The following is a 20,527-nucleotide window of genomic DNA, read 5'->3' on the forward strand; positions in this document are numbered from 1 at the left end:
TCTACTATTGTACCCCTACACGCATGTGCAGATAAATTCTTCATATCTTCTTCATGTTTTATTTGTGTTTCTACATTGCCTCCAGACATTCAGCAGCTGTTTGTGCAGCAGAAGTGTAGTCCGTAGTCTGGACCAGGAGGAGCCAGATCACCCACATATTAAAGAGGAACAGGAGTCACTGTGTATCAGTCTGAAGGATTCTGTGAAGAGTGATGGGGAACTGATGCAACACATGACAATACACACAGGAGAGAAGCCTTTTAATGTCTCAGTTTGTGAGACAAACTTAACTACAAATGGTGAAATGGAGGGTCAACCCACACAAACACACAAACCCACACAGAAGAGAAGCCATTGAGTTGCTCTATTTGTGGAAAGAAATTCTACAGAAAGTCTAACCTGAGGAAACACACAAAAATCCACACAGGAGAGAAGCCGTTTGGTTGCTCAGTTTGTGGTAATAAATTTGTCAGGAGTACCTGAAGATTCACATGAGAAGCCACACAGGAGAGAGGCCGTATAGTTGCTCAGTTTGTGGGAGAACATTCATCAGAAGTGGACACGTGAGCAGCCACATGAAAGTCCACACGAGAGAGAAGTTATTTAACTGCTCCGTTTGTGGGAAAGACTTCAGTAGAAACTACACCCTGAAGAAACACATGAAGATCCACACGAGAGAGAAGCCTTTTAGCTGCTGTGTGTGTGGGAAACATTCATAGGCAACGAAGCCCTGAAGAGCCACATGAGAGTCAGCACTGTGGGCCCCTGAGCACAGGGCTTCAGTTGGCAGTAATGTTCTAGAAGCTATCCTGGAAGTGAGATAGATGTACAATGTATCCGCTTACCAAAAGTTTGCAATTGAATAGAATAAACAGATAAGAATGAATGGAAATTGTATTCTTTTGATCTTGGATATGCGGAGGAGAGATGTTGATATGAAGATTTGTTGTGCCAGATCAAGATAAGGAATCTCCATACTTCAAATAACAAATGATTGTACATCAAATAATAAAAAGGCAAAGAACGCAGATGTCAAATAAGTCAATCATATAATAAGAAAACTCCAGGTCAATTAAACCACACACATTTTATATCCCTCCCAAGGATGAGGGAGACGGGAAGAGAATGGAACCTAGAGGGAATACTGTGAACAAATGGAGATGAAGTAAGGAAGCTCTAGCAGCGTTTTAAAAGGATACACAGCGATTTGACAGAATCTAGTATATTATATTTATGTTTGGTGTCAATATACGGGTTATATGTCCAGGTTATTATCATTTTCCACACATTAATTGAATCTAAGTAACATGTCTGCATACTCCGGTACAGCAGGGGGCGGTATGCAACTTCTAAGACAAAGATCGGAACTCTTGAAACGAAAAGAAGAAGGTGGAGGAGGAGGAAGTGTTTACAGCAATGTGTTCAGCAACGCGATGGGCGACTCCTTCGTCTTGTAACAGAAATAAATAAGAAACGTGTTAAGGTCATTGTCGTAGTAATGAAACTTAAAAAACTTGAGAGTGTTCTTCAGCAAGTGGACGGGTTTGAGAAGCCCAAACTCCTCCTGGAGCAGTATCCAACCAGCCCTCACATAGCAGGTAAGGAAGGGACATGTTTATGTTTGGATCCACTCATGACACACACACGGTTCTCATCGAGCTTCTCCTCCCCAGCGTGCATGCTGTACACAATCCACAACACGTTTGGTGACATTGAGGGGAAACTCGTCGCAGATCTCGGATGTGGTTGTGGAGTTCTTAGTATCGGGGCAGCGATGCTCGACGCAGGGTGAGAACCTTAAAGACCAACCAAGCATTATGTTGCATGTTGACAAATCTAATGTACATATGGGGGACGCATTCATTATGAGAGCAACATACAGTGTCTTAGTGAAGTGTTGGACCAGTACGAGCCTGCAGATCAGCCTCAGTATAGCGGTGAACATGTCTCTGGATCGAATCCTCACTTGTTTTGGTGCTGATGGAGACAGAGTGTTGTGTTGGGTTGAATGACTGTGAACGTCACACCAGGATAGCAAGAACAAGGGTCCATCTGGTCCAAGACCCTACCTAAGACACTAGATGGTGGCTTTTGCTTTGTTGTGAAACTTGAGTTCTCATTATCTCACACTTCATTCTCTGTTTAGATTGTGTGTTGGCTTTGATATAGACGATGATGCGTTGGACATATTCAGAAGGAACGCAGAGGAGTTTGAGATCCCTAACATTGACCTGGTCCAGTGTGACCTCTGTGCTCTGGAAGCAGAAGCTTACGCCAAAAAGTTCGACACCGTTATTATGAATCCACCATTTGGGACGAAACATAATCAAGGTCAGTATAGTTTACATCAATAAGACAGGCGTGTGTTCAGTCTGCTTTTAATAATTTTGCTCGTGTTGTGTTCAAGGCATGGACATGAAGTTCCTGAAAGCTGCGTTAACAATGGCAAAGACAGCAGTGTATTCACTTCATAAAACATCAACAAGAGAGGTAAAGTTTAGTGTCATCTGCTGCATTACAATCCAGGTGTTTACATCAACATGTGTACAGCTGTGAAGGTACAGAGGCAGAATAGAGGGTTGTGTTCACGATGTAATTCTTCATTCACAGCACATACAAAAGAAAGCCAATGACTGGGGTGTGAAGATTGAAGTCATTGCAGGTGAGAAAGAAACCATGTTTAGAAAAAATGCAGGTTTGAAACATGGAGTCCATCCCCAACCTGACTGACCTTTAATTTTTTCACAGAGTTAAGATACGACTTGCCGGCATCTTACAAGTTCCACAAAAAGAAATCGGTAAGGTTCTGTGAGATCAGAGCAGAATACAGTACGTGTTTAAGTCTCAATATTAAAGGAAGCAGAATCTTCTTCCTTGTTTTTGCCTCCATTGACAACAATCACATCCTCGGTTTTTGTTTCTTTTATTTACATATGCAAACTTAAAAAGAATGAGCAAAGCAAACATTTTCAGCGAGTATACACTCGTCGGAAATCGACAAAAAGATCATGCGAGCCTTACAAAACCAACTAAAATGTTCTGGGGTAGTTAAATGACAGAACAAATTTAAATACAATGAAATCTAAAGAGAAGAAACAAAGAAACATGTAGGAGGCACGTTATCGAATGTGGAAACTGATGTCGTTCATTTGCTCTCTAGGTCGACATCCAAGTGGACTTCCTACGATTTTCCCAAGTGTGAAGGTTTTTACTGGAATGATGGATTCACGTTGTCTTTGAATTTCCTGGGTTTCTAATAAATGTTTCTCAAAAAAAAAATCTCTGCCTTGGCATTGTGTCTTAAGATCCGTTTTCGGTTTTGATGGCCTTTGCAGCCGGAGCGTCGCCGGCGTCTTCTGCTTCTCGTTTGATTTTGGGTGCAGGTTCTGCAGATAAAGGAGTGAAAGAGATGTGATGAGTGTGTGTGTTGTCGTAATAGCCAAAGCGCCAAAGAGTGTGTGACGGCACGCAGACTCACTTTCATCCTCATCGTCGCTGTCGAATTTTGTCTTCTTGCCTTGGTAATGACTTCTGCTGTGATCTCTGCCACCCCTTCCTCCTCTACGGCCTCCTCTTCCTCTGCCGCCTCCTCGTCCTCTGCCCCCTTTTTCAACCAGACAATCTCGATGAGCGCCTGAACTAAACCATTTCAAATCTGCGTGGTGTTAAACTAAACTGACCTCTGCCTCTGGATCTGCTCAAGGTTTCCTGTTGGGCGTCGATCATCTTCTTCATCACCTCTTTCTCCACGTCGCCCTCCAGCACCTCCCACGTAACAACGTTCTCCTTCAGTTTCAACTCCCCTCCGCTCGCCTCTGTCACCTTATCCAACGCCTCCTTTGCGTTCCCGGAGAAGAGGAGGGTGCCCTGGTTTGGAAGTTGATGACACCAGCTTAGCGAAACCTCAACGCTTCATTGACCGTCATGAGTGGTGGCGTGATTGCAGGGCGTCTTTACCTCTTTGGCGCCTCTCGTGAAGTCCACCCACTTAATTTTGCCGTGCCCGGAGAACAACTGATGGAAGTCCTCCCTGGAAACGTCTTTGAGCTCTCCGGAGAACTTCAGCAAGCAACCCGTCTGCTCGTCCAGGAGCAGACCCTGCGAGACAAAGCACCAGCGTCAACACTCCCTCCACGGATGAGCTCATCACACTGGCAGACTAGTTTGTAATCATCTCACCATTTCTTTGTCTTCTGTATGTTTCTGTTTGTCTTCCTTATCCCTGTAAGACATTACAGCAAGAGGGGTCAGACATTTCTTACGCACACACTCTACAGTAGTGGGACAAAGACGAGTGTACTCACTGTCTGGCTTTTGCTTTCGTCTCTGCTTTTGAATGTTTTCTCTCCTCTGATTTCTTGGCGTGGTAGTCTACCCTGGGATCAAAACAACAAAGACATCAACATCATACATCTGACCTTTTACTCCTTTATCCTAACCTGCATCCCCATAAACATGTACATGCATAGTGCCAATCTAATCGTTTAGAAATGTGTTGTCTTTAACATGATGAGCTTGTGGTTCCTGCCCATACCTGGATAACACCAGCAGCTCGTTGTTTTTGTATGATTTTATGTCTGTCAGTTGTAGAAACTTCTTCGATGTTTCTTCCGAGTCGAAACAGATGAACACCGATCCCTAGAAGAATAATAAGAATAAGAAATAATTGGTAAAGTATCCAACAAACGTTAATATATCACCGTAACATACTAAATACAAAAGCATTACCTTGAATTCCCTTTGCATGGTTTTCCTCATTTGAATGTTTTCGATGGGGCCTTTCCCTTTCAACCATTCCTCGATCTCATCCAGGGTCGTTTCGAGAGGAAAGCCTTTCTGGTTGAGAAATTGACATACGACTCATCAGCGCTCCTTATGGGTACATTATAAATGTTGAGGCATCAGAACAAAGTAGCATAAATCCACAAACGCAAAACAAATGAAACAGCAAACCATTAATATTTCATGATCAGATAAAAGTACATCTACTAATCCATAGATCCTGATTCTTAACCGGTGTGGGGAATTATAAAACTTACAATGTACACAGATTTATGTACAAGGGCCTCTTTGTAGTCCTCTCTCATTTCAGGTAAAGGTTTCTCTGCACATCTCCTGATCTTAGTCTTGTCTTCGCTCATTTCCAAGAGGCCCGATTTGGATTTCTGCAGGGCCGCGACGATGACCTCAGCGTCTGTTGTTAGGGACTTCAATCTGCAAAAGGAAGTCATGAGGTCATGAGATACGTTGGAGGGTAAGACAAAGCACAGGTCGACTCTCAGGGCATGTACACAGCACTGATCTAAAGGCAGATAGTGTAACTGTCTGCAAACACTGTCATACCAGGTCATAACCACTAGGGGGAAGACTTAGTTCTTGTTTTGAGTTTGATGATTTTAAGTTGACGTTATTCATTGTGGAAACCACTTAATTCATCAATGACATGAGGTCTAAAACTATACTTAACTACTCTATAAAGTTGAGTTTAACATACAAACCTGTTGAACTTCAGCATGGTCTCCAAAGTCACCCAGCCATCATCCAGCTGGAGCTGCTCTTTGAGGAACTTGTCTCTGGGTAGATTGTGATCGCCGAAGTAGTACTGAAGACACAGGGGAAGATGTTAAGAGATTTATATTCAAACATTGACGATATTAAGATGCATCAAAATGGCACTTACCTCTACTTGCTGTGCCACTTTCTTTTCCACTGGAGACATTTCTACTTTAATTTCTGCCATGATTGTTCTGTCATGATGAAGATAAACACAAAGTACGATTGAAGTGGATTGCAAATGAGGTCAACAACACGAATCTGTGTTTCTGTAGGCGTGACACAGCTGCTGCCTGATTGATTTCATACAAAGTTAAGAGACAACATGGTAACACAGGCCTTCACGTGTAAAACAGCTCAAACCAGGACGGACCAGTGTGTTGTGGAAGTCTCACTCACACCAAAGTGTGTGAGAGGTGGTTTCACTAATGAGTAGTTAAGTTTCGTCATGTATCCGGGTGCCGTGCTGCTGCAGCTAACCTAGCCTAGCATACAAACGCCGGCCATGCTGTTTGTAACGATTACAGCCCAACCACGACAGTTACACTGCTACGAGAAACAACAAATAATCTAATTTACTATTCTACCAAAACAGTTTAATTGTACAGGAAGAGTCTTTATGTTCTCTGACTTAAGTAGTTAGTGGATTCCTTTAAAGCATGCTAGCTGAAGGCGGCGTTGTGCCCTTTCAAGACGACATGGATAACTTTACTTCACTGGCGGCGACAATAAAGAACTACAAAGACTATTTTACACCACTATTAAAGTATACTTACGCTGTGTGTCGCCTAGAATAAGCTTGAGCTCTACAAATCAAACCCTTCGCCTCTTTGCTGACTGGCACGTTGTGGAAGTTGCAACTGCGTGTTACGGGTCACGGTGAGGATCATCCAGAAACTGAAACGAGATTTTCCGTCTCGGCACTAGCGCCCCCCAACGGCGACCAGCGGTACATGCAGGGTCAAGGAAGTCACAGCTGCTCGGCGCTAATATTGTGCTGATCTAAACAGAGATGTTACCAAATAATATGTAATAATGTAACTGTTTTGGATTTATTTTTATTTTTTATCATGGCACATCATCAAATCTGTAATGAGACATGAAGAATTAGACACACTGTATCAGTAAATACAAGCATACATTTAAAAGCTTTCAAAAAAATAACAATAATTAAAAACATAAATAATTAATTTATAATGATAAAGAGTCTAAAAATGATAGTCAAGAAGCCCTGAGGTATTTGTCACTTGGGTTATCTTCTAATTTCTTTGTGATATCATACTGTGATTGGCAAAAAGGTATTGATTGACATTAAACACTGTAAACACAAACACATCCATGTGATCTTGATGGGCCAGGAAGAGTCCCTACAATCTCCCAGGAGTCCAACTCGGGGTCGTATTTCTCAATGCTCTCCAGATACGCCCCTTTTGCGTGGGAGTAGCCCCCGGTTACGTAGATGCATCCATTTACGGCCACAGCCCCACACTCCATTCTCATCTCCTTCAACATTGATATCGGTCCCCATTCATTTCTCTCTGAGTCATAGCAGACTGCAGTGGTCGTCTGTCCACCAACTACATACAGCTTGTTGTGGAGAGACACAGAAACCAGCCCGTACTCTGAAAACAGAATATTTTACATTAGAAAACATAATATGATTCAACATACTGTATACCCATGTAGCTATTCTATCCTGTATGGATCTGTGCTTCTACCTGGATGAGGACTTGTTGTAATAATAGTCCATTCATTGACATCTGGACTGTATTGCTGGATGTTTTCATAGGAGATGGTTCCTTTATACCCGTAGTGATCTCCAGTCACATAGATCTTACCTCTCATTCCACAAGCCGTGGCATTTCCTACACCTTCAAAGAAAACAGAAGACAGATTTGACATAGTTAGAAAGGAACAATCTCAGTTCTATGGTATTTCTCGCAAACCGATTGGATAAAAGTATGTATAAAGAACAAACTGTAGGTAAAGGTTGACCTCCAATTACTATTATTACTATTATTCACCTGCTCATTTGCATACCTTGTATCATGTCGGCCACAGGAAACCATTTCTTCTTCAGAGGATCATAAAATTCAGCTTCTTTCTCTGGAGTTGTTTTTCGATAGCCTCCCATAGCGTAAACACAGCCGTGCAACGTAACAGAGCAATGGTAGTACCTGGCTGTAATCATGGGGCAACCCTCTGTCCATTCATCAGAGTCACAGTTATAAATAGAAACCGTATCTAAAGCCTCAACAGTGTTTGTACTGAACCCTCCAGTCACATAGATATCTGCCCCCAGTACAGTGACACAGTAGCTCTCTCTTGTATTGTCTGGCATATCTTTCCCCTGCACCCACGTGTTGCTTGTCAGATCCCATATGTGAACTTCACAAAGTGGGTGCCAGTAGTATCCTCCAATGATGTAGATGCTTGAAGACTGTTTTCTATTTGCCGGCATCTCCCTGCAGCTTGGCTTCACTGCCTGAATGATCACAGATTTCAATGTCCCTTCCCTGTCCAATAAGCACTCTCTATGCCCCTCCAAAGCAGCTTTGAAGTAGTTCCCATCCAGGTCGAGGTGGATGGAATGCAGCAGGTCTGTAGCATAGTAAATGCGATTATCCAAGTCATGAGTTATCCATTTGGCCACAGCATCTATTAGTACTTCATCCCTCAGTACGCTGAGGAAGTGTGCAGCCAAAACACATCTCATTCTATCATGATCCAGCTCTAAGAACTCTTCCTGCTCAATGAGCCCTGTGAAATTATTCAACATCATCCTGCGGGCTTCCCTCTCCAGACGGGGGCAGAGGTGCAGCTGTGCAAAAGCCTGCATACCGAGGCAGTTGTCTACGTCCAGGAGGCGAACGAGAAACTCCTCGCACGCTTGTTTCACCGTGGAGAACTGCAGAAGGTCAGCAGCCTCCAGCAGGCTTTGGACGTTTCTCTCATCGATGCAGACCTGAGCCGTGTACACGTAGTTCACCAGAGCACCCAGAACAGAGCCGTCAATCCCTGTCATGTTAATAACGCTGGTCGACTTCTCCCTCATGTCAGCTGTAAACATGACTTTGAAGTAGGAACTCCGGGCGGACAGCACCGCCTTGTGACAGTGGAACTCCTGTCCGGACTGGGCGCATTGTAGGGTTACATCTGTAAACACACCGCTGATGTAGAAGTGTCTCAAAGCATCCAGCAGCTCTGATGGATGCTCTGTATCACAGAAGTCATATGTGTAGATCTCTTCTTTATGTGACATGGTATCTGTGGGAAAATGTGGATAAGTCAAACCTTCAAATGGATCAGGGCTCTCTGATCCGGTCCGACCAGAGCCAGAATCCAGCAGGTTATCTATCCTGCCTTTACATTAATTGCCTGTTCATGGTATACCAAGTACCTGGGAACACACCTGAGAATTTGGAATACAAGGCGCAGGCAATTAATGTAACGGCAGGATAGAAAGCCTGCTCTGGGTAGCAGCCCTGTGCCAGACTGGGTTAGAGAGTCCTAGAATAGATGCATTAACCCAGCACATTTGTTGTCATATTCATCTGTGTACCCTAACACCAAATCCATAATGTAACAATTTAACAAGACGTTTACCTCCCACTCGTCTCTCCGGTTGTTCCACACAGACGCCTGCCAGTGTCCTTTGTGCGGCAGACAACGTTCCACTCCCGAATGAACCTCTATTTAGCTCCTCTCAGGACGGTCGCAGGCAGCTCTATCCTATTTTGGTATGTGTATAGAGCTTGAGAGGCGCCATCCCCCTCCTCCTCCTCTTCCCCCTCCTCCCCCTCCTCTGCTGCACCACAATCAACACTCCAACATGCAGCTCCTCCATAAAAGCCAAGGAGCCAGTCAGAGGAATCATCCAGTGTGTTTCTCTGCTGGTAGACAAACTGTACCTCAGCGGAGCCATGAGGCTTAGAGGCATCAGGAAAGGAATACAAATCTTATACAAATCAGACTGTGACATCGCCCCCACTGCCTCAGAAGAAGCCATCACCCTGTTCAACCACTCATGCTTTCCCCCCCTCTTGCGTTGCCATGGCACTTTGAACCCATTTCCCGTGTAGACAAAAGCTTTGCCTCACACACACACACACACACACAGCACTCACCCTCTCAGTCCCACTTTGCACTGATTTGAGAGAAAAAGTCTTTCAATACAGCACAGCAGTTCAATGCTTGTGGTAAAAGCATTATTCTTATACTGACATACTCAACTCAAGCAATCAAAGTTCCCTTCATAGTTGATTACATCTTAAGTATTAAAGCTCATTAATTAGCTGTGTATATATTATTACTATTTTAATGTTGTTTGTGTTCCATTAGGGTAAAACAAATTCTCAACAAGTTTTCAAGCTGTGGTACTTGTTTCACTGGTGGTACATGAAGTGCTTCCTGTTCTGTTCTATTAATGACACAAATTATGACCTATAAAAGAGTCCAGCAGCCATTTGTTCGTTCCGTAGTTTCAGTAGTGAAGAAGCTGCTTCCTTTTCAGTTTTGTTTCATGTAGAAACGACACACACACACACACACACACACACACACACACACACACACACACACACACACACACACACACACACACACACACACACACACACACACACACACACACACACACACACACACACACACACACACACACACACACACACACACACACACACACACACACACACACACACACACACACACACACACACACACACACACACACACACACACACACACACACACACACACACACACACACACAGTCTCATTGACATTGACAGTTTTATTTAGTTTTACTTCGAAAACATATGTAAACATCTACACATTGATCATATGTCACTCAGTGAACATACTCGGCATTCAACTTCTAATCAGGTTGTCAGTTGTAAAAAGCAAACACTAAGACTGAGATGAACGTATCCATTTATATTTGACTCCCTTGAAATTACTTTTAGATGTTGGGTGTTACTCTTCTGTGCTGCTGTCATTTAGACGGTGAGCTGTGCTGCCTCCTTGACCAGAGGCTTCAAGGCAGCGAGGCTTCCCAGGGGAGCGGACACGCCCACATAGTACCACTGGTCGCCCTCTCCGCCTGCAGGAGCGATGAAGGACTCGATCTCCACTCCCTCTGTGGCCAGACATCCTGCAGGAACGACAATGGAGAAGAGATGAGCCAAACAATGCAAACACGCAGGGTCGCAATTTATATGCCTGTGATTGTAACGTTTAGCTCTGCCAGAAACATTCCAACCATAGCTCCCTCATTATTCCCCACCGTTTACCACCTAAACCATAATTACTCGCACATTCACCTTTGTGTAGCTCCAAAACACTGTACAACGGTTTAAATCACACTCTATACATTCTGCGTCTCCTTCTTCCACTGTGGCTATATCACACATTACACAGTCTGTCGCCAAATGTGTGTTAACCCCTTCCATTCACATTTCTTTGCGTTGTAGTCCATGGAAACATCAATAAAACTCAACTCTGCAGGTTTTCCAGCACTTTTTTCCACACAGCGTTAGTTTGTTCCTAAGGGTTTAAGGTTAATGACATCATGTGGCTCCTCTTAGCAGCTGTGAGGCGAGCCAGAGTAGATTAGAGTAGAAGTACGGGGTCGACCCTGTTCTCCCAGACTACTGTTAACTCCAATCTCCAACACTTGAGATCGGTATTAACCATCAGAATTAAAATTTGTCTTATTTGTGTTTTTGTGCTCCTTCTTTCTCATCTGATCCTTCTTACCTGCTACAGAGGTCAAGAGCTGGGGACTGGCTGAGGCCTTGAAGAAGAGCAGATTCCCGGTGAGAGAGACCGGCTGTCTGAACACACTGCCGTCCAGCTCCATCAAAATCGGCACGCCACCTAGAACTGAACTGCTGGCTTTGTACCTTGCGCCGTTAGCAAAGACCTCCACGTTGCACACACCTTGAGCGTCTCCGTCAGACGGGCTGTGGCTTTGGTTGACCTGCAGAGGCATTATACATGTAAGACTACACCGTTTTGGAAGACAACTTATTATTGTTGTCGTCATGTGTCATTGTCAGACTGTATTGATTTGTTACCGTGATTCCAGACTCCTTGGCTAGGCTCAATACATTGATTAGGTTTGGGCAACCGTTGGATTTGTGACTGAGCAGTCCAATCAATACAGCTGAAGGCATGTAGCCAGTGGAGGACTTCATGCAATCCCCTGTTTGAAGGACATACATGCAGTGTTAAGCTAATAGGGTAGCATGTGAATGTTGTTAATATGCTGGTAACAGAGGAACTCTTATTGGTCTATGTTCCTGTTACCTTGCATGGTGATGTGGACCTGGTTGAACGCTTGCTTCGAGGCGGTGCATGACTGCAGCACAGCTCCAACTGCCTGCCCAAGTTTAATCCACTGTTGAGATTCCTGGGAAAACGTGCTGGACAGAACCTGAGCGTTTACCTGCACGGAGGGAACAAGACAACCAAATATAGTCACAATGTTTATTTGTCTCTAACACACACACACACACACACTCACACACCAACAAACAATCCCAACTTGACCTTTAGAAGACTTTTTTTTCCCCAGATGAGTTTTTTTCAACTACATTAACATTTCATTCTGCCACTTACACCTTTATTGGATGCTGTTCCTCACTTATGCGATTAAGAGTATATTCCAAGCTTGTTCTAATGTTTAACTCCTCCAATGACAGCGGCATCCACTGCAAGGAGCTCCAAGCTGAGGCTCATTTCCCTGACAAATATGCTACTGCACCAAACAAATACACCAGTTTGTGTCCTTTTAAAAAGGAATCTCCTAAAGAATGAAATGCAGAGGCAATACAGACTTGAACTCCAACTAATGACACCTGGTTCCTTTAACCGCCTCAGGAGGAGCCCGACACATTCAGGTATTTGGTTTGAACTTGCAGTAACGTGTTGCGTTTTGCCAACACATAACCCCGGCCATTGCACCACATGGTTACCTGCTCCCAAATGATGGGGCAATGCAGACAACAGGATTTGATGTTGGACTCCAATCAAAGCGTACAGCTAAAAGACTTTCAACTAGATGTGGATACACAGCGACTAAAGCAAATACAAAACAGATGCATTACTCTTCCTCCAAGTCCATGGCTGTTGTCTTGTTTACCAGAAAGCATGTAAAACCTGTTTTACTAGCTTCGGTTGCGAGTCCTGTGCACACTTATTGTGCATGCGGGTGTATCCTAGGAGAGCTGAACCTTCCTTTGCATTTGTTTATATTAGCTTGAGTTACTTGAATTAATTATCCAGCATTTGCAGCTCTTGCCTGGTTTTGATACAAACACTATGGACTGCTATGATGTAATATGGTCTTATTTTCGTCTTCTACTCAAATATGTAGATATATCTCAGGTTTTGGCGCTCAATCACAGCATTGTCATATCTTTGGCATCATAGATAACAGGTTAACTGATGGTTTCCCTGTATAAACTTTGGCACATGTGCAGCTGATGCTTTTCAAGGATACAAACCAATGCAAACTATTAAATGAGTGTAAACAGGACAGGCAAATAATCCTGAAGCTCATACAACAGGTTTTGCACAATGTCTGGTAAATTTAAAGATAAGTATTTAGAAAAGGTATTAGTCCATTGAGTAGAACGTACTGTTCCAACCAGGTTCTTGCCCTTCACCATGTCCACCATCTGCAGGGCGATGTCCTGTGCACAGCGCACCTGTGCCTCCTTGGTACTGGCACCCTGGTGAGGACAGCTGATGACATTGGGGTGGTTCACCAGAGAGCGATCTGTAGGTGGCTCCTGTGGAAATACAGCAACGTCAATGTTGATACTGAGCTCAAAGGACATAGTATAAAGAAATAAATGACCCTTGCGAAAGGTAATTTATTTATTTTTATCCCTGAGGGGAGCTACACACAGTAACTGCAATTTGCATATCTGCACCTCTAACCTCAACAAAAACATCAAGTCCAGCTCCTCCACACTGGCCAGACTCCAGAGCTCTGAGGAGAGCCGACTCATCAATGATGCCTCCTCGTGCACAGTTCACAACCCTCACTCCTTTCTTGCATTTAGCAAATGTTTCATCATTAAGAAGACCTTGGGGAAAATAATGCAAACACATGAAAGTCAAGTTGATAAGCTTATCTGATGCAACAGTGAAAACAGTTTCGGATTTTTTTTCTACGTTGGAGCATAATGTCTGTCTGTGGGCTTAGAAAAAGTGCCAGTCTAAAGTCCTGCGTCACACTGAGCCAAAGCAGAATGTGTGTTTTATTAGTAATGTAGTTGTGTAAGGAGGAGCCCTCAGTAACACTCACCAACAGTAGAGGGCATTAGGGGAGTGTGGACAGTAATGAAGTCGCATTGGGGCCAGAGTGCTTCCAGATCCATCTGATCCACTCCCCAGCTGGCTGAAACCTCCCTGGGAGTGATTGGATCATAGCCAATAGTCTGATGAAACAATAAGAATAAATAAATATTACGAAGAAACTGAGCAGTGAGCCATGTGCTGACGGTCTCCTCACCTACCTTCATACCAAATGACTGCATTCTAGAAGCAACTTCCTTTCCTATTCTTCCAAGTCCAACTATTCCAAGTGTTTTGCCATAAAGCTCCGATCCCATGAACTGCAAAAAAAACATAGTGACCCTGATTAGGAAACTGTAGACTCAAGTGTCACATGCAATTAGTGATGAGTGGACGAACAAAAGGGAGCAGACCATGCAGCAGTAAGCAGTCTGTGTGCCGACTGCACGGCCATTCAAAGAGCTCACTGGGCCGGAACTGGGCCAGAACTGGGCTTACCTTCTTACGATCCCAGTTACCGGCTTTCATAGACATCACTGCTTGAGGCACGTTTCTGAACACGAGTAAGATATGAGTAGAGTAAGATATGAATCAGACTCCTTCTCCAAGAACATTTAATACACTGTAGATTATGTTGCCAACTGCACTTTAAAATCAATGATCTTACCTGGAGAGGCTGATCACCAGAGCACAGGTCAGCTCTGCAGCACTAATAGTGTTACCGCTTGGAGTGCTGGATAGAGACAATAGATAGTTACTGACAGGCCAGAGAAACTACAGATAGGGCTTCATACACACTTGCACAGACCACAGCCCACACACTTACTTCATAACAATAATGCCCTTCTTGGTGGCAGCGTCAACATCCACATTGTCAACACCAGTCCCCGCTCTTCCAATGATTTTCAGATTAGTCCCAGCATTGATCACATCAGCTGTCACCTTCGTTGCAGATCGAACCACCAAACCATCATAATCCTAAAACAAAACAAAAAATGTGCATGATAAGCATAATGTTTGTTAGTGTTGTTTACATTGGTAAGTATGGACGGATCATATTAGAATAAGCCTATAAATCTTGGAGAATCCCCTTTAACCTGTATGCACAATGTCATGTACAATATCTGCTTCAATAAAAACAAATTGCAAAAAAATAATAATAATCTTGGAGAATATTGAGATTTAAAGCATCTGTCGTCTTTGTGTGCATTAGTGAGGCGTTACAGCAAGGTTACTGTTCCGTGGCGGCACATAGTTTGCGCAGCATGTGGCAGTGAGGCAGACTGATGGAAGACACAGGCTCAGTGAGTTGCATCAGCTTCTAGGGTGGGCGGAAGTACACCGGTGAACAATTGCCACAACTCCGCCTGCCGGCCACCAAACCGCCCAACTCACACACGGGGATCAGTCACAGCGAGGCCGGGCACCACGCAGCAAACACCGCCGTATTAAACTCATCTTATTGGGGAAACGTATAGAAGAAGAGGACATCAGCGGCGTAGTTTACTTCCTGCACCGCCCCATCACGCGTTTGTTTCATCGGCATCATCACGACATCGGTGATGATGCCGATGAAACAAACGCACCTTCCGCCTAAACCGGTGAATAAACTGTCAACAAAATGAGACATAAAGCTGCAGTGTTCCGTATCCGCTCCTTTCCGTACCTTGATCTCCGCGATCAAATCCTCCTTTTTCATATTCTGTTTCTCTGTGACCTGGATTCCATTTTCCTCCAGGATCTCCCGGCAGCGAGGATTCACACTTTCGCTGATTAAAACACTCTTAATAGTCACAGGAGCCATCTTGGAGCCTTTTTGGCGAGCGGTGCTGGTGGATGATGAAGCCTGGATGGCGTGATGGACACGAGGGCAGCGGCGGTGGTTCCCTCAGCCGGTTTTGAATGGTTGTCCCGGACTAGAGACGCCCCCCTTTACCGCACTAACCCGCCCATCCTACGTGTCATACGGTCGCAGCCACCTATTACTCACACAACTCTAATCATAACTGTTTAGATTAGGATATGAGACATAGACGGGAATCCCCCAGAAAGCAGTGGCAGGAAGATGATGGCGGTGAGAAGATAAGAGGTGGTGTGGACGAAGGTGTGACGTAATCGCTTCAAATATAGACAATTGGAGTTATGATTATATATGTAATAGTAAGTTTCTTTGAGGGAGAACGCGGATCATTTTAATTTCCAACATTGCAGTATTTTTGCGCTCTTCTACTTAACAATTAGGAAAGTAATCGTTTGAGCGTGATTTTCTTTTTTAATTGATCAGACACTGTCGATCATCTGACTCAGCAGACTGCACATGACATGGGTTTTTGCAAATCTCAGTGCGGTGCAGTGATGATGTAATTTCTGTTGTGTAAAGCAGTTTGTGGATTTGAAGTCACTGACCACAGTGAGGGTTTGTCAATATGAATCAATGAGCATGAGGCTTACAGAGTGTTTCCTAACCTGCTATCTGTCTGACATTACCACACTAAGAACTGCCTAATGAGTGTTATTGAACAGGTCTGTGTGGTAAAGAGGAGATGTTAGATCAAGGTCTCTGTAGAAGGAAGAATACCTCAGTCATTGTGACAAAACACAACAAATACAGAAAGTGAAAGAGTGAAAAAACATAAAACATCAAGAAGCATCGCCATTTAAATCCTGATGAGACATGACAATTGTTCCAAGGCATTAAACTGAGCAATGACAGAGAAAAGAAATGTCCATGATGTAGAGACTTGGGTGGGGTCGGTGGCAGTGAATCAGCCTTCTGGCCTGGGGTGTAGAAACTGTAACCTGGAAGTTGTTGAGCCTTGGAGTCATGCATTTCACACTCCTGTGCAGGCAAGAGTGTGTAGACGTGGTGTGTGTGTGTTCTGTGTGTGTTCTGTGTGTGTGGATGGGGGGGGGGGGGGGGGGCTTGATGGTGCTGTGGGCCCCTCTGAGGAATGAGGCCCATTCCTGCAGACATGGGGGGGCGTTCCGGGGATGTTCTGGGCTGACCTGATCACTCACCACTTATTGTCATTATCAAATAATGACACTGAAAATATAAAATACAAGACAAATCTGTGTGTGTGTGTGTGTGTGTTTGTGTGTCAGGGCTTTGGATGTTTTATGGCAAAGGAAAAGTAAGTTTCTGTCTGCGTGTGTGTGTGTAAAACGGTGTAATCTTGCATCATTCAGTGGTACACTAACAGCAATTTAACGACGGCGCCCCCTGCTGTGGAGAAAACAGCAGTTCTCCGTTGAGCCATGTGGCCGTTCTTACAGCAAACCTTTAAAGTTTAAACTGTAGGGGGACACCTGGTGGTACAATGACGTATTGCAGCTCGAGCCACAGACACCCGGCGGCTCCGTCCTGCTTTACACTGTATGATGACATAATTCCTGCCTAGCGTTCACTCGGAACCGTGATGTCATATCCTCCGCATGGTATCATATCCGGTCAGACTGCACATAATCCAAGAGCAAATAGATGGCTGGTACTAACAAAAAGTATCTCAATATGCTTCAGAGAAAAAAAGCCAGAGTCAACAGTAATTAATATTAATTGATAACAGGGTTTCCATGTTGAAAAAAAGGCAGAGTCATCTTCTTTCTCTTCTTCTGTGCCTGAACAGCATGGCGGTGTACAGAAGCAGTAACATCCTGCAGCTCCGGTTCAGCGGCCTAACTGAGTTCTTCATGGTTTCATGCACGACAGGCTCTCCTCCACATAGACTCCAGGGACCCTAGTTATATTCTGATGCCATGATGATGACATCATTCCTGCCAGGTTTCCTTTCAGGACCAAGATGTCATATCGTCCGTGTCCTCACACATCTCCAAGCGCTCGGATCAAGTCTATATTAATGAAATCATTATTGGACTTCACCAGTAGAAAGAAATGGAGGTGCAGCACGGACAAGATAGGAGTAAGAAAGGTCAGAGAGCAAAGGTCACGGATTTGGGTCAAACTAGAGTCTCTCAAAAACGTCACATCACTTAATAATGCTGGTTGTGTAACGAAATCCCACCTTGTTTACAATGATCTTGTATGAGTTTATACATTCGTTGACTCCATGACATGAATCGTTTGCTTTTCAGTTGCAGAAGCGAGCAGGAGGAACCAATCGGCAGGTCTCAAAGATGTGGCTGTCCTACCCAAGAGCAAGTGGCTCAGGATCCAGGATGAAGTAAACCACATCAATAGAGATGCGGAGAGAATTCGAGAGGCAACAAATCGGAGAAAGGCCCTACATCAGCTATCAAAGGACATGGTGAAGCTGTGGCCCGACACTATAGTTGTAAGTGAAGCATACGGGGCGATTATGTGCTGTAATTACATCGTGTATGATTGTAAGGTTGCAAAACTCTTAATTAACTTGTGCATCCTACATTTTTGAGGCGCAAAGGAAAAAGAGGTTGGAAGCAAAGACGTTACGGGAGGAGAATGAAGAGGAGGAGAAGAGATTAATTGATCTTGAAGAGGCCAACTATCAGGAACAAAAGAGGAGGGAGCTCATGGAGAGGGCCAAGACTCAACTCAGTTATCAGACTGATCGTGTCAGAGGTTTACACGTATGTATCCCTTATGAAAGCAGACGCCATCGTGGGAGCTGTGTGTTGTTTGTAGGTCACTCATGGCTGTGACTCTTTCACAGAGAGCGCTGATGATGACCGAGGTGCTGAAGGAGAGGGAGGAACAGATTGAAGTCAAGAAAAAAATGCAGAGTTCCTGTAAAAATGCGGAAAAAGAATTATTGGAAATGATGAAGTGCAGACACGAAGAAGCTTTGAGGAAAGACAAAGAGAAAGAAATGAAGAAGAAGCTGAAGACGCTGGCTGTTGCAGAGGAGCTGAAAAAGCAGTAAGTCACACACACTGAACAGCCTCCAGTCTCAACATCTCAAAGGCAAATTTGCTGCAAATATGTAATCGATTTTCTTCAGGATAGACGACAATGAGCTGAAAAGGTTGCAGCTGAAACGAGATAAGAGGAAAGAGGGAGAAGAACTCCAGCATTGGCTGGTGGACGACACGCAGCAGCAGAGACAAATGGAGTACGAGAAAGTAGTGCACAGGAGAAGACTTCTTATGCAAGATCACATGGTAGGATGTTTAAAGGACAGATTATGAAGTATTGGTCAGCACTTGTATAATGTGAACTAATCTACACTCACATTTACAGGAGGATCTTGCCAATATAGACAACATGAGAGAGGCCGTAATGGATAAACTGGAGGAAGAGGAGGAGAGACGAGAGCTTTTTGTTGCTGCAAAAGACCAATCGGTAAAATCATGGAAAGAAAGAAAAGCGGACTTGTTTATGTGAGTAACATTGCAAGAATGAATGTTGAATGTCAAAGCACAGGGCAGGAACATGAGAACATCAGAATCTCCTTCCTCTTACGATAGATTGGTTATCATGCTCATAGTTGTGTGTGATGTCATTCTTCAGGGAGGGTCAGCTGATCAGAGAAGTTGTCGCGGACAAACTATCCCTCACGCAAAATGGGACACTGGCCCTTGAGGAGGAGAGACATGTCCGGGCCATAGCCGAAGCAGACGCAAAAGAGGCACAGCGGCAGAAGCTGAAAGAGGAGAAGAAGGCCGCTGAGCTGAAGTCTATCGCTGCACACAGAGAAGCTGTGGTAACATGTCGACTAGTCTCACAACAGCATGATAACCTTTCACACCTGTAACAGCTTTGTCTCAACAGATTCAGGAGAAGAAGCGGAGGGAACGGATGGCGCATCAGAGCGAGCTGGAGGTCGGTGAGGCGGACAAAGAGGCGAACAGAATGTATACTGTGGACGAGAAAGGCAAAGCTGACAAGAGCAGACAGAAGAGAATCGCTTCATTAGACTACTGTGCTAATCTACGGGTAAAGTTAAACCAATTATGTTGGTTATGTTATTAGATGAGCTTGTTTGACGGTCATCCTCTGTCTTTCACGAACAGGCGGAAAAATCTGCAGGACGCGAGCACCTGAGGAAAACGGACCGTGACTTAAGCATGCAGCATGCAGAGCTCCTTGTGTTCGAGGAGAACGCCTTCGACAAGTATTCGAGGCAGATCATCAAAACAGCCGAAGATGCCGAGCAGAACGTATTTCCACTTTGCAAAGCTGCGTTTGAGGGGACGGGAGGAGGTCTGGGTCCTCTCATTGGAGGCGTGAGGCCCAGCTACCTTGAGCAGGATGATATTGGTGCTCAGCTCCTCAGAGATGCTCGTGAAACATCCCAGAATATAAAAGAGCCGGATGAGGTTGAAGATATTGAAAAAACAAGGAAACAAGTTAGATTTATACTTGATAACAAACCTCTGTAGATGAGACAAATTCAATCACACTGAGAGCAACAAAAGGTAAATCTGTATAAACAAGAAGAAATGGGAGTTTGTTGTCATGGTGACCAGTTGGCATCACACGAAAACAACAGATTGAGCTTAAAAGGCTGTGGTAATTCCTTAATGAATTGCCATAGCAACCCCCTACCTCTGATGTAGCAACAGCAGCGCTTTCATGTCAAATGCACTCTAAATAAAGCTGGATATGATTTCACTTCATCTGCAACATCCAAGTTGTGTTCAGGGTCATACTGTATCTTGTTGATCAGATATCTACAAATATCTCTATCAAACACATCTTATCAGTGTTTATCTACCCAAAGGTCCC

At 44.2% G+C, this 20,527-nt stretch overlaps 5 protein-coding genes across 5 annotated transcripts; 2 read left to right on the forward strand and 3 right to left on the reverse strand.

The window, feature by feature from the left end:
• Positions 1-1,375: 1,375 nt before the first annotated feature.
• mettl5 (methyltransferase 5, N6-adenosine) lies at positions 1,376-3,262 on the forward strand. Its single transcript, XM_076169946.1, has 7 exons — positions 1,376-1,598; positions 1,674-1,788; positions 2,147-2,331; positions 2,408-2,490; positions 2,611-2,662; positions 2,749-2,798; positions 3,161-3,262. The coding sequence occupies exons 1-7, from the start codon at positions 1,499-1,501 to the stop codon at positions 3,200-3,202; spliced, it is 627 nt and encodes a 208-aa protein (XP_076026061.1). The 5' UTR covers positions 1,376-1,498; the 3' UTR covers positions 3,203-3,262.
• ssb (small RNA binding exonuclease protection factor La) lies at positions 2,908-6,454 on the reverse strand. Its single transcript, XM_076169945.1, has 12 exons — positions 6,330-6,454; positions 5,681-5,747; positions 5,499-5,602; positions 5,040-5,214; positions 4,729-4,836; positions 4,535-4,638; positions 4,305-4,376; positions 4,180-4,222; positions 3,958-4,098; positions 3,681-3,867; positions 3,479-3,604; positions 2,908-3,386 (listed from the first exon to the last, which is right to left on the reverse strand). The coding sequence occupies exons 2-12, from the start codon at positions 5,738-5,740 to the stop codon at positions 3,301-3,303; spliced, it is 1,206 nt and encodes a 401-aa protein (XP_076026060.1). The 5' UTR covers positions 5,741-5,747; positions 6,330-6,454; the 3' UTR covers positions 2,908-3,300.
• A 198-nt stretch (positions 6,455-6,652) lies between these two features.
• klhl23 (kelch-like family member 23) lies at positions 6,653-9,307 on the reverse strand. The gene is made up of 4 exons (XM_076169965.1): positions 9,160-9,307; positions 7,594-8,820; positions 7,272-7,424; positions 6,653-7,175 (listed from the first exon to the last, which is right to left on the reverse strand). Exons 2-4 carry the CDS (start codon positions 8,813-8,815, stop codon positions 6,865-6,867), a joined length of 1,686 nt encoding a protein of 561 aa, XP_076026080.1. The 5' UTR covers positions 8,816-8,820; positions 9,160-9,307; the 3' UTR covers positions 6,653-6,864.
• A 1,030-nt stretch (positions 9,308-10,337) lies between these two features.
• Positions 10,338-15,737, reverse strand: phgdh (phosphoglycerate dehydrogenase). Its single transcript, XM_076170029.1, has 12 exons — positions 15,530-15,737; positions 14,690-14,841; positions 14,531-14,596; positions 14,362-14,416; positions 14,085-14,183; positions 13,874-14,006; positions 13,504-13,652; positions 13,200-13,352; positions 11,866-12,004; positions 11,634-11,761; positions 11,314-11,536; positions 10,338-10,708 (listed from the first exon to the last, which is right to left on the reverse strand). Exons 1-12 carry the CDS (start codon positions 15,665-15,667, stop codon positions 10,554-10,556), a joined length of 1,590 nt encoding a protein of 529 aa, XP_076026144.1. The 5' UTR covers positions 15,668-15,737; the 3' UTR covers positions 10,338-10,553.
• Positions 15,738-16,942: 1,205 nt separating this feature from the next.
• LOC143015847 (cilia- and flagella- associated protein 210-like) lies at positions 16,943-20,398 on the forward strand. Its single transcript, XM_076169955.1, has 9 exons — positions 16,943-17,792; positions 17,956-18,155; positions 18,256-18,429; positions 18,513-18,718; positions 18,801-18,960; positions 19,040-19,179; positions 19,310-19,502; positions 19,571-19,735; positions 19,813-20,398. The coding sequence occupies exons 1-9, from the start codon at positions 17,756-17,758 to the stop codon at positions 20,179-20,181; spliced, it is 1,644 nt and encodes a 547-aa protein (XP_076026070.1). The 5' UTR covers positions 16,943-17,755; the 3' UTR covers positions 20,182-20,398.
• Positions 20,399-20,527: the final 129 nt, after the last annotated feature.

The sequence above is a fragment of the Genypterus blacodes genome, unplaced genomic scaffold, assembly GCF_046128005.1.
Source record: "Genypterus blacodes isolate CSIRO-AG114 ecotype Tasmania unplaced genomic scaffold, CSIRO-AGI_Gbla_v1 ptg000214l_1, whole genome shotgun sequence".
Classification (NCBI taxonomy): Eukaryota; Metazoa; Chordata; class Actinopteri; order Ophidiiformes; family Ophidiidae; genus Genypterus; species Genypterus blacodes.

Coding starts and splice junctions, on each gene's coding strand:
- mettl5 (XM_076169946.1), top strand. CDS start 1,499: ATGAAACTTAAAAAACTTGAGAGTGTTCTTCAGCAAGTGGACGGGTTT. Junction 1,599..1,673: donor AACCAGCCCTCACATAGCAG/GTAAGGAAGGGA, acceptor TCTCCTCCCCAG/CGTGCATGCTGTACACAATC. Junction 2,799..3,160: donor AGTTCCACAAAAAGAAATCG/GTAAGGTTCTGT, acceptor TTTGCTCTCTAG/GTCGACATCCAAGTGGACTT.
- ssb (XM_076169945.1), bottom strand. CDS start 5,740: ATGGCAGAAATTAAAGTAGAAATGTCTCCAGTGGAAAAGAAAGTGGCA. Junction 5,215..5,498: donor ACCATGCTGAAGTTCAACAG/GTTTGTATGTTA, acceptor TTCCTTTTGCAG/ATTGAAGTCCCTAACAACAG. Junction 4,223..4,304: donor ACGAAAGCAAAAGCCAGACA/GTGAGTACACTC, acceptor AATGTCTTACAG/GGATAAGGAAGACAAACAGA.
- klhl23 (XM_076169965.1), bottom strand. CDS start 8,815: ATGTCACATAAAGAAGAGATCTACACATATGACTTCTGTGATACAGAG. Junction 7,425..7,593: donor TGTGGCCGACATGATACAAG/GTATGCAAATGA, acceptor TTTTCTTTGAAG/GTGTAGGAAATGCCACGGCT. Junction 7,176..7,271: donor TACAACAAGTCCTCATCCAG/GTAGAAGCACAG, acceptor TTCTGTTTTCAG/AGTACGGGCTGGTTTCTGTG.
- phgdh (XM_076170029.1), bottom strand. CDS start 15,667: ATGGCTCCTGTGACTATTAAGAGTGTTTTAATCAGCGAAAGTGTGAAT. Junction 14,417..14,530: donor CTGGTGATCAGCCTCTCCAG/GTAAGATCATTG, acceptor ACTCGTGTTCAG/AAACGTGCCTCAAGCAGTGA. Junction 12,005..13,199: donor GCAAGAACCTGGTTGGAACA/GTACGTTCTACT, acceptor CCCTCCGTGCAG/GTAAACGCTCAGGTTCTGTC.
- LOC143015847 (XM_076169955.1), top strand. CDS start 17,756: ATGGAGGTGCAGCACGGACAAGATAGGAGTAAGAAAG. Junction 18,156..18,255: donor TGTGGCCCGACACTATAGTT/GTAAGTGAAGCA, acceptor TACATTTTTGAG/GCGCAAAGGAAAAAGAGGTT. Junction 18,719..18,800: donor GCAGAGGAGCTGAAAAAGCA/GTAAGTCACACA, acceptor GATTTTCTTCAG/GATAGACGACAATGAGCTGA.